Raw genomic sequence first — 16,456 nt, forward strand, 5'->3', positions numbered from 1 at the left:
TGTTCCTACTAGATAATGTATCTCCAAAACACTATTTTTGATGAACATCTGCTCTTGCACATGGATACAAGTTTTATCTGAAATTATTATGGATGTTAGAGTTCCACACTCACTGCACTGAAGAAGCCTTGCATTAGATCAGTGAAGATGCAATGAATAATCACATAAGGCATATGGTTTCCTTGCCCCCAAATTTAAAATCTAGAGCTTTACCAAAACCACCATATGAACGGCATGTGCATACATATTTTTGGATTTGAGTCAGGGATATGAAGAATCTATACCAGTTTTCTTCTGTTAGTTGCACAAGAAAATTGCGAAGCACCTGAAGAATCACAGGGTAATTCAAGCTGATGAGAAATCAGCTCTTGACAAATGGCAAAGAAGAAAGATCTTCATCCAGCAGTGTTTCTGAAGAAAAAAAATATAGAAGTTAAGCATTTGATAAGCTTGCATTCTGGTCGTTGTGCTTTGTAGAGCTGGTTCATCATTAAAGGTATACCTGTAGTCTCCTTGGTCTTATGTCCACATGAAGTCAGTGGTGAACCTTCCACTGACTTCCCTGGTTGCTGACCCTGACCCAGGTTTTGCGCACAAATAAAGTATAGAGACATAAACCTTTTTCATATAATTTCTTCTTGTGTCATTTTAACTCTGGCCATACTTTCAGAAGGGTTCATATTTTAAGAATCCTACCTAGCTACTTAGACCTAGGTATCTGATTACAGGAATGGAAATTTTAAGAGGAAGAACTCCTAGAAAAAATTATCATTGATGTTTAACTGACATGATACTATTTCTGACATAATTCAAGCCTATCACAGGCAGTCTTACATGTTGCATGTAGGGGTCAAAGGGTAAAAGGTGACTGGAAAGATGCTTGTTTTGTGCATTTGGCTAACACAAATACTTCCTCAAGTACAAAATGCTTTGATCTCTCTAAGTAAATGCCATATGTGTGCAGCTGTGGCCCATGCCTCACGACTGCTGGAAGGTTAGGAAAAGGTAGCATATGAATTTGATGTCTGCATTCAATTTATGCTTTTATATTTAGCAGTTCATAATTTTGTGTAATATTTTAGCTGTATGAAAAATATGCACCAGAGTTGAGTGATAACAGATTTGTCTGTGGTTTAACTCAACATTGTTTGGGTGAATACAGATTCCTAAGTATTGCAGACTGAAAATACAGGTTTTAATTAGAGCTGTCTGAGTTTCAGAATACCTGAACGCACATTAAGCCTGGCAAATTTTCAGAAATCTGGGGGTTGCATGGAGCTGATTTAAGTGAGAGTCTTCTCCTTTCTAACTATATTGCATTTGTAGTTGCATCACTCACTTGCAACACACTGAAGTGAGATCCAAACCCATTATTAATGGTTTTCTGATATATAAAAATGTTTTATCACCAAGACCTGTCTTGTGTCATACTAATGTTGAACAGTACCTTACTCCCAGGGAATTTCCACTGAAAAATTTGAATTACTTCCAGAGTAAAGGATCTACTATACATGACTGAAAAGCTGAATCAACTCCAAAAGTTTGGTGCCTTTCTTGAACTTTTGGTTTTCACTTTTAGAGGCAAATGTTTAAGACTGGTATGCTCAGATCTATATCCTCAAGATGTTTAACATGAGTAGTTTGCTGTGACAATAAAGAAACCTACTGCAGTCAATGGGACACAAGGGTCCATCACATGAATCCAGCTTCATGATCAAGATAAAAAAAAAAAAAAAAAAAAAAAAAAAGAAGCATGCCTCATGTACAATTATTCTGGTATACTTTGAAGGGAAAATTGTGACTCACATGACTCACATAAAGCATGTGCAATAACAAAAATACAAGTCACAACCAATAGACAGACATAGTGCAGTGACCAGAAAAAAAGACATGAAAATATCAATTCATAGATACAAATATGAAAAAATATACTGCATTGCACTTTTATGTGGATATTGATAGATATATGCATACAAAAGTATACATATGGTAGATAAATGCATATGTATAATCCAGTGATGTTAATATGATTGTAAGTATTTTATTTATCAGATGTGTGGGTTAATTGATGCAATTGTTCTAGGTATGATTTGAATGTTACTGAAACAGAAGCACACTGATTTGTTCTTTTCTCCTCTGTGTTTTTGCTAGCTCCTACTGGCCATGGTAGGCTCTACAGATGACACTCTGCAGGAGGCAGCAGCTGGTTGCATAGCAAACATTCGCAGATTGGCTCTGGCAACAGAAAAAGCAAAATATGGCTGATGCTTCAGCAGCTTTTACCAACACACTTGTTTAGCAATTCAGTTACATTTAAATACACAGCTACTCCTTCTAGCATCTGTATTTCATAGCAGAGCTCATCTACTTGAGGATAATTTAATAAAAACAAATCTGTGGAAGCTTATGTTTGAATTTACATTACTAGTTTGTCACCCCTAGGTTTGATAAAACACTCATACCTAATTTTGTGTGTCCTTTAACGTTGCCTCCATCCAAAGAACATCAGTTAAAATATGGCAAAGGCATTTTCTACAATTGATATGCTTTTTTTTTAATTGATTGTAGCTATACATGGTTTTGCTTATCTGTGACATTACAATAAATTTTACTTCTCTGTGTGTGTGATTATGCAGCAATTTATGAATGTCTTGAACAATTCCTTGCATTATAATCTTGTCCAGTCATTTTCTTACTATGCTTTTGCATGTTTGATCAGTTGTGACTCACAGGAGAGCAGAAAATGCAGATACATGAATCTCACATCTGGCATTATATAAAGACCGCAAACAGCTGTAGCAATAGACATCACTCCAAATTTCCCATTTCTACCAACATCAAACAAAATAGTGCTTAATTTTATAAGTAGCTGGTGAAATGTGTTTTAATTAACACGTTTAACTCAGCTCTAAATAAAGAGATTTTAGATTTACATTTGCACATTATCTTTTTGTGGTTTTTAATTTTTAAACTGATGACAAGATTGTATTGATGTAGTTATTTCTGTATAAAATTATGTTCAGAATTACACTTGCTTTCAAAAATGCAGAAAAAATATTATTGATACTATAAATTATAGACCCACTGTACATACCATGCTAAACAAATAACACTAGAGCTTTTCCTTGAGAGCAGTAATGTCTTAATTACAAGCACAGACTGCAGAACAAAAATGAACAAAAGCAAATATTTAAATGGCTTGCATTTATTCAGGACTCACTTCTGAATTATTTTTACTTCCCTAAATAATTAACAATTTTCTTGGTTAGAAGCATTTTGTAATTTCATTCTTGTCCTCCAACTAGCATGACTTCTCAAGGCAACTAACTTTCTGGCTGACAGAAGCTTCTGAGGAAGCCATAATACCAATCCACCTGTTTATTTGTGTTTTCTCTGAAACAGACATGAAGACTCATTTAAAATTTCATTTTTGAAGCCTTGCACAATTCTGAAAAAGGAGAATTACACTGGGCCCTTGGGGAACTTGTAGAGGCTATTTTATGGACAGATGCTGAAGCAGTGTGGAAATCAAAATGTCAGTCCAAGTAGTTTTTTTTGATCAGTGCAAACACCAACATAGTCACAGGGTTCATCACAAGCTCGATCAGCATCCAGTGACCACGTAAATGCTATTTTAGGTTTTTTCGAGCTCTGCCCCACAGGCCTGGTATGTTATTTTGACTAAACGTGTCTATATTATTATACTGATGTCACAGCTGTAGTAGTATCATATGCTTCATTGCTATACCCAAAAATACTTCTAAAATAAATGCTAATTGCAAAATTCATTTGAAAGAGAAGAGCCTTGATTTTATTTTTGTCTTTTCTGTGAGAGAAGCTGTGGATACAAATAGTTTATCACAGTCTCACTTATGAATAACACATAAAATGGTAGCTTATTTTTCTAACTGTTGAAGGGCAAAAAAACTCTCTGAAAATAACTCTTGTCCTTAGTTTGACCTCCCAAGGCACACTTGACTGTTTAGTGTGGATTTCAAATGGAGTAAGTTCTAAAGCAAGCTTAATTTTATGATACAGGTGTCAGGGCAATAAATGTCATGTTTCTGACAATGAAATGGCCTCAGTTTGCCATTCTCACTCACACTGGTAGCCCTTATGCCTCCAAGTAGTTAATCTGAAACCTTTATTTAAAACCTCAGACAGTTAATCCCAGACTTAAGATAACTTACTTGTGCTGTTTTCTTTTCCTTTACCATGCCTGCAGTTTTAAAGTTCTGTACAAGGAGAATTGTTGAAATCGATACAGATCACCACACAGGCAAAGAACTAGTATTAGAAAAATACATATTTTTTGGCCAAAACTGGTAGATTCCATGTAATTAATATAAAGAGATTTAGTTGTTGGAAAATGAATAAATGAATGTGATCCCTGGCCCCTGTGAGTGATGCAGTACAGCGTGTACATTTGAAAAGCTCTACTTTGTCCACAGTCTCCGCTGAGTTTCACAGCACTGCAGCCCTCTGAAAAGGGATCCTCACAAAGCTGGGTCCCCTGTGCTGCTCACACAGCCCTCCAACCCTCCTGGCATTGCCCACCAGCCTATTCAAGCCCTGGCACCAACCCCAGGCACTGCCACTGCCCAGGCCCAGCACTCCCACTGCGTGTAACCAGGCAGCAGCCAGCTCCCGCTCCCTGGCTCCCGTGCTTGGGAGGGAAATGCCTTCACTCCTTGCTCTTTCCACCAGCTGATTCTTGTCCATGTAAACCTGTAGCCTCTTAGGAAATATGGTTATACTGCATATGGGGCTTAGTATTATTTTCAACTCGGAGCAATTTTATGTACAAATTATTTTACTTGCAAAAATGTGGTGATTTAGAAAGGGGAGCCAGGCTTTTTCCTGTTAATTTGCCATCATTTGCTCAGTCTGCTCCCTCTATGTTTTCTCTATGTGATTCCTATAGTTTTACAGTTTTGCAATATGTCCTTTTTTCCCAGGTTATTTACATTAATGATACATTTACATCAGCAGGGAGCATCCAACACTTTTCACAGTTTCAGGAGGCAGGTCCCAGCTCTGCAGAGTGCCATGCTGCAGCTGGTGTCACAACGCCAGGCCTGCTCTTCACCAGCTTTGTTCCTCAGTTACACTAAAATGTCAAAAACCATGGAGTCCAAGTAAGAAAAGTTGTCATGAGAAAGTGTTGTTTTGAGTACGGAAATATTAGAGTTGATGAGAAAAAAAGCAAGAGAAGAAATCTTTCACATTTATGCAATTATTTCTGGAACCTTACAGGACCAATACATCTTTCAGTCTACACATCTGTCAGCAGCAAGATAGCTTTTCTTCTACCACTCTATGACTTCATGATTTATTGCTTGGTGACAGATAACCATTATCAATAATTTAATTTAAAAACTACACATTTGAATCTGGGATTTATGTTCATTTCCTTTTAGTGTTCACGCTAATGACAAGTGCATGTGCTCTGACACACGATATTGTCTCCAAGTTGTAAGAGAAATATAAACTTCACGGCCTGGGTGCAAGGAATCTGTGATATATTAGGGGCTTTGTTATTCTGCTCCATCACCAAAACTTTCCTTTGGAAAGTAAATGAGCTTGAGACTCACAGGGCTGTCTCAAGATTTGACTCAGTAATATGCTCTAGGCTAACTGACCACTTTGTGTGAAAGCATGGTACCTCTTTCATTCCATGTCTCCTAAAATGAGTTGAGTGAGCTGCTTAGACTGGGTGTCAGATGTGAATTATCCCAGGAGGCTAAACTAGATAATGTGTTAGTTTAAGAAGTTCATCTCATAATAAATTAAATGGTTGTTCCTTGCACATTTCCACCAAAATAATCTTTGTTTTATACATGACAGCAGGATGACTGCGATGGAAACATGTAATGTGCTTCTTCAGCAGTGGAATTCAAGTTTCCATTCAGGCTGTTACCAGAGCTTATTTCCAGAGTCAGAAGCTGACTGCTCCCCAACTGCAAATTGTGGTTTGACTCTTCTTTAGCCACTTAAGCTTTGCCACACACTGCTCAGGATCCAGAACAACAGAAGGAGACTGTTGCTGTATCTTTGCCACTCTTTAATTCAGACGACCTAATTGTGGACTTTTCAGTGCCCCTGGCATAGGCCAGCATGTTTCAGCCATAGCCATTGCAGTGGTAATTTACATTGCACCATTTCTAAAGGAATCAATTTTGCTACTTACTGTTCTCTCCCTTGCTTAAACAGTGATATTCCTCAGTGTTTAAAATCTTGCTGTTTTGGCTATTGAAAGTGGCCAAAAGTCACCCATTTTCATTAACCTTTTCCTTGAGTGCAATTTTCATTGTAACTTGTGCTTTGCTTAGTTATCCGTTCAGGAATACAACTTTCTGGGAAGTATTTCCATGGACAACATCACCATGGCTTGTATTTATTCTCTTGACTTGTTTTTGTGTTATCTGCCAGGCCCCTTTCAGTTGGCAAGTTTCTTTCTCTTTTCTAGTTGTTGTCATTGGCAAGTTATGTGTTTTTATCCTGGTCTACATACAGCACAGCACAGAACCCTTCAGTTGCTTGATCTTTTACATCAGGGATCAATTCTACTTTAAACACAAATGTTTTCCTTCTGAAAGACTCATCAATGCACGTAAGGAAGTGTTGACTTTGGCTTCCATACAATGTGATGTGACCTAGTCCTGCCACTTCTGTAGTTCTGCAGTGACACAAAGCTAAATTCACTAGTTTCACAAGTTTTCTGCCATCATTTGAGAATTCTGACATGGTGACAAGATAGTACTTGGCCAGTCAAAACCTTTGCCTCTTGTTACTTTGACTGTGTATTGGAAAAGGACCGTAAAAATGGCATTGTACTAATGCTGAACCATGAAACAAGAGGTCGTAAACCAGTAGTTTTCAGTCAACTCCTCATTGCACTAGGATCCTGAATGTCTTTAAAGCTGCTTCATTCTTCATTAGGTGACAAATGGCTGGGAAGATTTTGGGGCTCCAGATTGTTCCTTGTGATTGGTAGTGGTGGTAAGTTTTTGTCCAGCCATGCTGTGTAACACCCCACTTCTGTAAGGGCTTGGTGAAGGCAAGAAAGCAAAGCTCAGCACCTGTGCTCCAGTGAGTGCATCTGGCAGAGTTTTCCTTCAATGGCTGAGCCTTGAACCATGCCTTCTAATATCCAGATTAAATAGCTGGAGATTTGTGTCTTGCTTCTGGGGAAAAAAAAAAAAGGCTTTAATAAAAGTCGTAATTAAAAAAATACAGATGCTGATAAAATTAAAAACATATGGATATGGAGTTGAAATGATTTAGTGCTGAAAAATGTTGGTTGATTCAGTAGTAGTTAAACTTCCAAATAACTTGTCTTGAACAAGCAAATAGTTATAAGTATTTGGCTATGTGTCTTTTTTTAAAAAAAGTGAACACAGATCATGTTGCTGGTTCCCTCTACCACTAACTGGTAAAGGCTGCACTATAAAATTAGTGCAGTAAACCACTCATCTTTCCAGTTGCCACATTCTCTGCCCCAGTTGACAGCCTTTTGGGGCCTCCTTGGCTCCTCAGCAGAAAGCACCAAGTGCAGTTCTGTTGCTCTAATGAAAACATAACAACAACGTCTGGGAAGCCATAGAATGATGCAATAACCGTACAGCTCTGCTTCCTTTAATGTGATGAAGCTTGCATATTTGCCTGGCTCCAGAGTTTTACTCTTGCCAGTATTGTACTGTAAAGAGACTTGGCAGAACACGTTCAAAGGCTGTTCGTGGTTTTTCACTCAGCATTAAACCTTCCAATGACGGAAGGGTGGGGGAACACACATTGGGACAAACAGACACTCAGAAAGTCAAAAAGAAAGAGGAGAAGGAGGCTGGTGGTAGATGGTCAGCAGTTATGAAAACTTTGGTTATGGGTCTGGGGTTGATTTGGGCTGAGCTGAGACCCACCAGAGGACAACATCATGTATTAAACCAGTGGTCTGCTCTGCCCACTTCCCAGGAGGTGATCAGCCCAAAAGAAAAACAGCTCCTAATGTATGAGAGAAGAGATCAGTATTGCTTCATTCTCATAGCCAAAGTTGTGCTGTCCTTGATAACTGCTCATGGGTTAAGTAGTCAGAGGCTCTAGGATTGCCCTTTTTTTGTGCTGAGTTTGCTCAGTATAGGGAAAATCTCTGCCCCCATGGCTGCCAGTCTTGCTCTGCAGACCTTCGTTGAACTCATTTATGGCTGACTGGTTTTTTTTAACGGCACCATTTGGAAAGCAGACTACCTAGTCCTTACCCCTGCATGAGGTTAGGCAGGAAAATATTCAAAGTGAAGCTGGAGCAACTCTTGGAGAGAACTATTCCATACGCACTTGCAGATGAGGGGCAAAATATGTTCAGAAAGAGAAGTTATGGTCAGATTGATGCCTCCTTCCAACCCGTTCCACAACTGTCTGTGGTGGGGTGTCATGTAAAAGGAAAAATATTTGGAAAAGCGGACATCTGTGGGCCAGCTTTGGTATGCTTCCCAGAACGTAATGACTAGGTGAATGTTTTTCAGCGCAGCAACTAAGGAATATAGGTGACTGCCAAGCACTGGATCTGATGTGGCGTGAAGAGGTACAAAACAAAGAGGAGTGATTTGTCTGAAAAAGTGAGATTTAATTATTTCCAAACTCAACATTAAAAAAAAGCTCTACAAAACAAGGAAGAATGATTTTTCTGAAGAAACTGAGGCCTAATTATTTCCAAACTAGGCATTAAAAAAAACCAGCCCAAAACAGAACTCTTTGCAGTTCCCACAAGATGCTTTTCAGATTTTTGCATATCTTTAAGACACTTCCATCATGTGGACATGCTCCTTTCACCAGTCTTGGGGCTTGACAAGTATGGCTGTAGACTTCCTACTGTGGACATTTCTACATCAGCAGTTACTGAGATCTATGTTATGATTTTAGTTCCACTGGCAATTACTGATATCTAATTACTGCTTATCTGTTCTGAACCTTGTAGGAATGTGTAATAGAAACCACTTCAACTTTTGCTAGAACAGCATTAGAATTCTTTATCTCCTCTCCTGCAAGACTGCCACATCCACACCCACCGTCCCAAAAGAACTGAAATAGATCTCAGCTTTAAGAGGAAAATACTGTGTGCTCTACCATGTACATGCTTGCTCTGGGAGATGAGAAATGCAGGCTCAACTGTCCCACAGCACCCTCAGGAACTGCAAGACTCAAGAGTCTCCATCAGAGAAAGCAGACATGAGAGAGGCCCCTTGTGGCCTTGGAACAGCTATTCCGTATCATGGACAACCATTACAACTAGGACAAAACACAACTATGATGCTGGAGCCTCACAAAGTGCTGGCCAAAATGCTGAACTCCACAAGCAGTTTTAGTGATGTGAAGCATCTTTTTGCAACCTCAAGTTTAAGTCCTGAGTGGCTGAGATAAAGCACAAAGTTTCTCCATGGGGCACCAGCAGTCCCAATGGAGGTGTCAGCACCCTGCAGCATTGGGCAGGGGGCTGATAGGCAGCCTGGACTCAGGGCTTCCACTGTGCATCTGGCAGGGTGTGCACTGCATGCAGAGGCATATATTTTCATAGCAAACCTAAGTGGCAGTTTAGAAAAGCTGACCAAGCCAAAGAAAGCCTTGGAAAACCCTGCAGAATGAATCAATAAAACTGTCTAAGAATTTAATACAATGAGAAAGTTAGCAATTGTCAAAAGTCTATGAGATTTACATTTCTAAATTAAACAGGCTAACGAAGTAACAAGATTGTGCTTCTGTAATCAACTAGTAGCAATTATACAAAGTTGTAAGAACGTGGAGGGAATTCAGTTACAAAATGTGGCTGCCACCTGCAGGTACCCCTTCAAGGTTTCGTTCAAGAAAGTTTGTGGAAAAATAGGTGAAAGCTCACTTTGCTGAGAGAGGTAACATTTTGCCTTGGCAAGTGTGATTTGAGTAGATACGTCTTGAATAACTGCAAATGAAATTATGGCAAAACAGCTGAGTGAGAGCCAAAGGGAGGCTTCAGGCTATCCCTGGAGAGCTCCTGTTGTCTGAGAATGAGCTGCAAACCAAGCCTGCTGTGGCAGGAACACTGCCCTGGGCAGCCCTGGGTGATAAGTAACAGCATAAAAATTCCAGACATGGATTGTGGGATATCACTCCTGCCCAAGGAAAGTCTGAGGGGAGGGATGAGGGAGTCACTTTCAGTGATTCCCACTGATGAGCTGATGTGCTCAATGTGCTCCAGCCCTGGGAGCAGTGAGACTGCATGACTGCACTCATGCTCTCTGCCTCTCACCTTTTTGCTGCAGGGCCCAGGTGAGAGCAGCTGCACCTTCAGCTGCAGGGGAGGAGCTGGTTGGTCACATCGCTGTATGCAAGAAAGTGAGATGGAGAGAAAAGTTGTATTAATGAAGGACCTTAGCAAGAAGCAAGGAAAGATTATTTGGTCTCTTCACCTGATAAACACAGATTTTGGGATCCTGCACAATGAAATGGCAACCCAGGATGCCAGGATGCAAAGCCAGCCCCTCTTTTGAGAAATCATTCTGACCAACAAGGGACATGAATCAATGCTGCCTCTACTCAGAAAAGGGATATGTAGCCTATACTACTCTCATGCTGCTCCCTTTTCCATAAACAAACAAAAGTACATGTCTCTCTGCTATGAGAAGAGAGCTTCAGAAAGTTTTAAAGGAGTTGTTTTTTTTTTTTCTAATGGGGATCCCATAATGATCTGTGAGCCAAATGCCCTGTCTGTTACAGCATTAACTGAATTTTACAGGGATGCATCTCAGCAGGGCATTTCTCCAGCCTGTCCAGACCCTGCTGCAGTGAGACCTTGAGTCTGACAGCCCTGACAAGCGGCTGAGAAGCAAAAGGACTTGAAGAATGAATATGTGCACAGGCTGTCCTGCCTCCAGCTCGGACTGTTTCCTTCTGTCTCAGTCTGATAACCGTACAGTCTCCCAAAACCTTCTCAGATGGCTGCTGTCCGGCAGATCCCAACAGAAGCAGGGTGAAAGAAAGCTCACAAAAGGCTCAGTATCTGTCTGAGCAGTCTCAGTCTCTGGTAGATTAGCAATGCAAACAAACCAAAGCGTCTTGGAACCAGCCTGGGAGTTTTGGCAAACCCATGTGTTTGTGACTGCTACCTTCATTGGAGACAATTGACATGACTGTGTCCTTTCCAGGCATTTCAAGCATTTCTGTATTATCAGCTGCCTGGTGCAGGGCTGCAGAGTCCATCCAAGGGAGGACTGAGGTATGAGGACTGCTTGAAGCAGCTCTGTGAGTAAAAGCCTTAAAAAGTTGGATCTTTTGTGTAAGAAATCATATTCCTTGGATGGTTTGTAAATGTTCATTGCAAACTGTCTAGTGCTGCTGCCAGACAGAATTACCTTAACTGGGACTTAATGGCTCAATCCATGGAGAGTCTCCCACATGAGCACAGGCACAAATCAAAGTGCTTTTTTTTTTGAGACACAGTGCTCCAAGTGGGCCCAGACATCCCAGTTGCAGCTTTTTACAGGACAGTGGCTGCGACAACTTTGAAAAAGATCTCAGAGTTGAATTCTCTGAACTACAAGGCCCAGTGGGTGTCCTCCTCAAAGGCTTCTTCAACAGAACCAGTAGTGTGTCACTTGTGCACTGCAGAAGGCCATCTGTTCCTTCCCAGATATCTGCATCCCAACCCATGGAGGCAGATATTACAGGTCACTGAAGGAAAAACAAATGTTGAGAAGGAAATCAATTTTCAATTCAAACACTATGTAGCCTGATGTTTTTAGTCCTGTTATTGTCACTAGAAAGGTGATCAGCAAAACCTTCTTCTAGGATTTTGCTGCTCCTGAAGTGCCCTCTTGTTTTAAGAATTTAGAATTCATAATCACTGGGCTGCAAACCCTGTACTATATCGTGTATATGGTCTGACAGCTCTTGGCTTGCCAGGCAGGTGTTCTCATGCTCTGATTCACCCATCTGCAGCCAGACACTAATATCTCATCTGTCCTTGGGGAGAGTATCAGCAAAAAAGCTAGAGGTCTCCTCTGTATTATAGCAGTGACTTGACCCTCTCCAGCCAGGACCTGAGAGGGTGAATCTCTCCTAAGGACACCAAGTGTTTGAGCCTACCACCTGGTGCCATGAGGTGATGCAAAGTTTGCAGTTCATGAACAGATCAGGAGATCTGAACTTCTGCTACTACCCGGGGCAGTCCAAAATTCTGTTCACTTTCCCTCTAGTTAGAGACTAGTTCATGGGCAAGGTGCTCAGCTCCTCAGTAGTGGCAAGGTGCAAGGTGTCCCTGCAGGTGCTGCATGGACAAGCTGCTCACCACATCCCTGCAATTCTTTCCTTACTGAATTGGTGAAGAGAAAATAAAAGCAAGGGATGCATCAGTCTGTTAAGACAGGCTGGGATATGCCTGCTGGGGAAGTCCAGAGGGCTTAGCTGATCTCCTCCGTGACCTGGGAAGCACCCAGCCTCAGACATCTGGAAAACCTTGCTCTGCAGAGAGATTTGTAACCTCACCTGATGCCACCACAGCTTCAGAGTGGGTGAGGCCCTCTCCAGGAGAGCACAAGCTGCTGTGTGGCAGAGCACGTGTGGAGCCCTTGACTCTGAAGGCAGGAGCACCCCAGGGCAGCCCTGCCTGGGCGCTGCCAGGATGGGGCAGGCACAGCACCAGGATCTTCCCCATCCCTGCCACGGCTGCCAGCCCTGTGCACATCCCACACTGGAGGAGCCCACAGGAGGAGGCTGCAGCTCTGCTTTGTGCTTGCATAACTCCCAGCTTCACCCTGGCTGCTGAAGCAGTTAACTTCATAGCATTTTCCTACTTTGTGGAAAGACTGTGAAGTGACCAGCACCTGAGTCTGCTGACAGCTTTGAAGGAAACAATTTAATTATGCAAACCTGGAACTGAATCTGGCCGTATCCCTGGGGCACATCCCTACTGATGGCAGTTGCAGTCTTTCCCTGGGCGTCCTAGGGCACCTTCTGTCCCAATCCTGCAAACACTTACTGGAGGCTTAATATTATACCAATGAAGAATTCTTGCAAAGCCAATGGGATAGCCAACATTTATGTGTACAATCAAATGTGCAATTTGGGTCTGAGCACTTTGTCATATCCTTGGCCTGTGTTTAAAAAGAAAAAGAAAAAACAAGAAAACCCACAAATCACATTTAAACTAGCAGAATGATTTATTGAGAAAAAACACTGACGGATTTTTGAAGTACTGAAAGGGTTGAAGTAGTCTGAATAGAATGAAAATTGACACGAATTTTTACCACAATGCAAAAGGAACTTGAACTATTCCAATAAGAGTTTGCTTTAATGTTCGTGCATGTCTTCACATCCTGCTTTTGGCAATGGCCAGAAAAGAACTACTGAAATACTGTGAGAAAAGCTGTTCTTGTGTTATTTCTGGCCCTGTTGTAATGCATGAAATCAGGACATCTCATGAGAGACACTGATATTCAAGATTTTCAGTCTATTTTTCAGATAAAAAAGTCTGGATATATATCTAAATTTCTGGGTTTAGTCATGGCTAGATCTCAAAGCAACAAGTAAAGTATCTGTGAGGTCACAAGTCAAATAGTTACAATTCAGAAGAAAGTATAATAGTTATATTCAAGTAACTTGGAGGAAAAAAAACCTGTGAAGCCAATATTCACTTGCCAAGCTAAGGTGGATGTCTCCTCATTCTCAAAATAACCCTTAATGCCATCAGGGAATTTCTGAAGTTTATTCAAAGGGTGGATGGGGGTTATGATTAAACCTAAAGTGCTTGGAGACACAGCGACTGTCATAGTCATGGTTCTGTGCATGTGTGTGGCTCTAATCTGTATAAAAATCATTTTTGATAAACACCTTTGGGATCCAAAGAAATGAGAGCTCTATGAACTATATGTTTTCTGGTGCCCCTGCCAACTCTGAATAAATACGCTGTGTGTGTAGCCAAGGTCTTGGAGAATTATTTCCTGAAAACTACTTACTTTAGAACCAGAAGGAATTAATGAAGATGTGCCAGCTATTTCCTTTGCTGGCTTGCATGCCTCAGCCTCACCAGTATTAAATAGTAACAGTGTGTACATGAGTTATGCTGCTACACCTCATGTTTTGCACCCTGCAGAATCCATCTATTCTGTACACAAGCAGGAAAGCACAGACAGAGTGCGAGTTTGTTGCCTCTCCTCGGTTATCCACATTCGAGGCTTGCAGTAGCTATCAAAGCCAAATTGCATCTTGAGTCTCTGGCTTTAGTCCCTGCTAAAATAGCATTTGTGTATTTTACAGCTATTTACAGAGATTGAACCCCACTTCTGCTAAAAAGGAGATAATACAGCTATCAGTACTGGTTAAACAGATTAATATGACTGGCCTGACTTTTTGATCTGCTTGAATAAACATATTTATTATTACTGGACAACTTTCAGAAAACTTCTAAATCATTAGAGATTTATAAATTATCAATTATGTAAGAGCTATAGCAGCTAGGGAGATGTTTTTCTATGACTGCAAGCAATGAGAAAGGAGATTTTCAAACTCAGGCCAAAAACATTAATTGTAAGCCATCTTTAGAAGAATCTTCCTGCAACCTTATTTTATCTTTAGATTTTCTCAGGCTTTCTTTGCGGGAAACCAACTCCCCAGTGTGTGACTCCCAAGCAGAAGCAGAGAGAGCAGGATCCTGCAGAGATTGTCCCAGAGGAAGCTCTCCCCAGCAGCGCCGGGTGCCTGACTCCACACAGTCTTTATAGAAACTGGCACTAACTTTGGGGTTTTCCTTCAAGACACAAAATCCCCTCAATCACATGTGTTGCCAAGGCAATGCACTCCAACTCTCCCTGTCCTCTCCAGGACCCAATATCTACCAGAGGAGCTTCTAGACAGAAAATCAGCGAAACCCTGACTCAACCGCACGAGGTTTAACGCCGTGCAAGCAGCCAAGAGGCTGAGGATAATTCAGAGGTTTATGCAATAACTGGAGGACCATCAAACTGAAGCATGTTATGACTACTCCCTGTTTAAAATCCTAAAAGTCAGCCTGAATCTTGCATCCTCTCTGTCTTGTGTCCGGAAAATGCCTCAGATTTGGGGTTGAAAGTGAATACGCTCCGGGCTGACGTGTTGGGAGCTGCTACCCCGTGCAGAGCTCTGTCAGTACAAAGGAAAGAGGAAACGTTTCTACTGGTATTATTAACATGTCAGTAGCAGTGATAGATTCCAACTGAGATCAAGCCCTCTTGTATTAGTAGTGTGCCAAAAGCAGAGTAGGAAGCAGAGAAAGGGGAGGAAGTGTTATTATTCCTGTCTTACAGCTGCAGAAGAGAAGCATGGGGATTGTGAAATCCTCAAGGTCACACAAAACTGTGTGCAGCTCGAGTGGGGAAGGGAATCAGACCCTCACAGCTGCCCCCTCCATCCCCTCAGCCCACACATTTCTCCCTGCCTTGCTGGGCTGGTTGACATTTTTGGATATTTGAGGATGCTCAAGAGCTGGGGCTGGTGGAGGAAGTCCCAGGGGATGGGTCCCATCAATCACAGTGTCCTTGCATATTATTGCACTACTTTGCTTTTACACATGTGCACATCCTTTTCTCTTCCTGCCCAAAAAAGACAAGTCTGAGCAATAATTCATCGTGGTTTGAACCATTCTGCAGATAATTTCAAGTTATGGATAGACCTCTATATCTGCAATACTGAAGAATATTGGTGGCAAAATTTCCCGACTTTATGCTCTCCAGTGGATCTAGATGAGAGAACAGGCATAAAAAGTAGTGAATTCAATAACACAGTGTGCTGTGTTTATTTTTGCACAGGTGGCTGAAGAAAAATTAGATTTATAATTATTATTGTTATCAACTGTTCAGCATTTGTGCTTAACTTTTCAGAGCAGTGATTTCTGCAGTGTGACCTGCACCGTTAATGTTAAATCCAAACAAATCCACATTAATTTTCCAAATGTAGGAGAGACATCACCCATCTGAGATACTACATCAAATGGAACTGAGGCACTCCCTGGCCAGTACAGACACAAAAGATGTGATTTTGCTCTGAGAATATTAAGTACAGAATTTAAAGCTCAGTTAAATGAATAAAATGTATAAAACATAGTAAAATTACTGATTTTGATTATATTCATACATTACACATAATTAAGAATGTCATCCCCTTTGGGGATATTTTAAATGAACTGCTGTTGTTTTTCTTTACAGAAAAAAAAGAGCTCATGTATGCACTTAAGGCTTGCATCTCTGGCTTTGTATTCCTTGGGGTTAAAGCAAAATGCTCTAGCTGAGGGGTGATGGTACAGACTGGAGCAACTCGCACAGCTTGGCTCCACAGAGAGCACAGAACTGAAGAAACCAGTCAGGGACAAGTGCCATGAGTGGAGTCTCCAGTGGGGCACACACAGACCCCACCTGGATCCTAAGCAGCAAAATGAAGAGCAGGTCACACACATAAATGA

At 41.1% G+C, this 16,456-nt stretch overlaps 1 protein-coding gene across 1 annotated transcript in view; it reads left to right on the plus strand.

Annotated features, from left to right (window-relative positions):
* ODAD2 (outer dynein arm docking complex subunit 2) overlaps positions 1-3,788 on the plus strand; it is a 75,799-nt gene extending 72,011 nt beyond the window's left edge. The window contains exon 20 of the mRNA XM_085564807.1: positions 2,152-3,788. Within this exon, the coding sequence (XP_085420933.1) occupies positions 2,152-2,265 (114 nt within the window). The 3' untranslated portion in view covers positions 2,266-3,788. The remainder of the gene's footprint in view (positions 1-2,151) is intronic.
* Positions 3,789-16,456: the final 12,668 nt, after the last annotated feature.

The sequence above is a fragment of the Lonchura striata genome, chromosome 2 (genome assembly GCF_050655825.1).
Source record: "Lonchura striata isolate lonStrDom1 chromosome 2, ASM5065582v1, whole genome shotgun sequence".
NCBI lineage: Eukaryota > Metazoa > Chordata > Aves > Passeriformes > Estrildidae > Lonchura > Lonchura striata.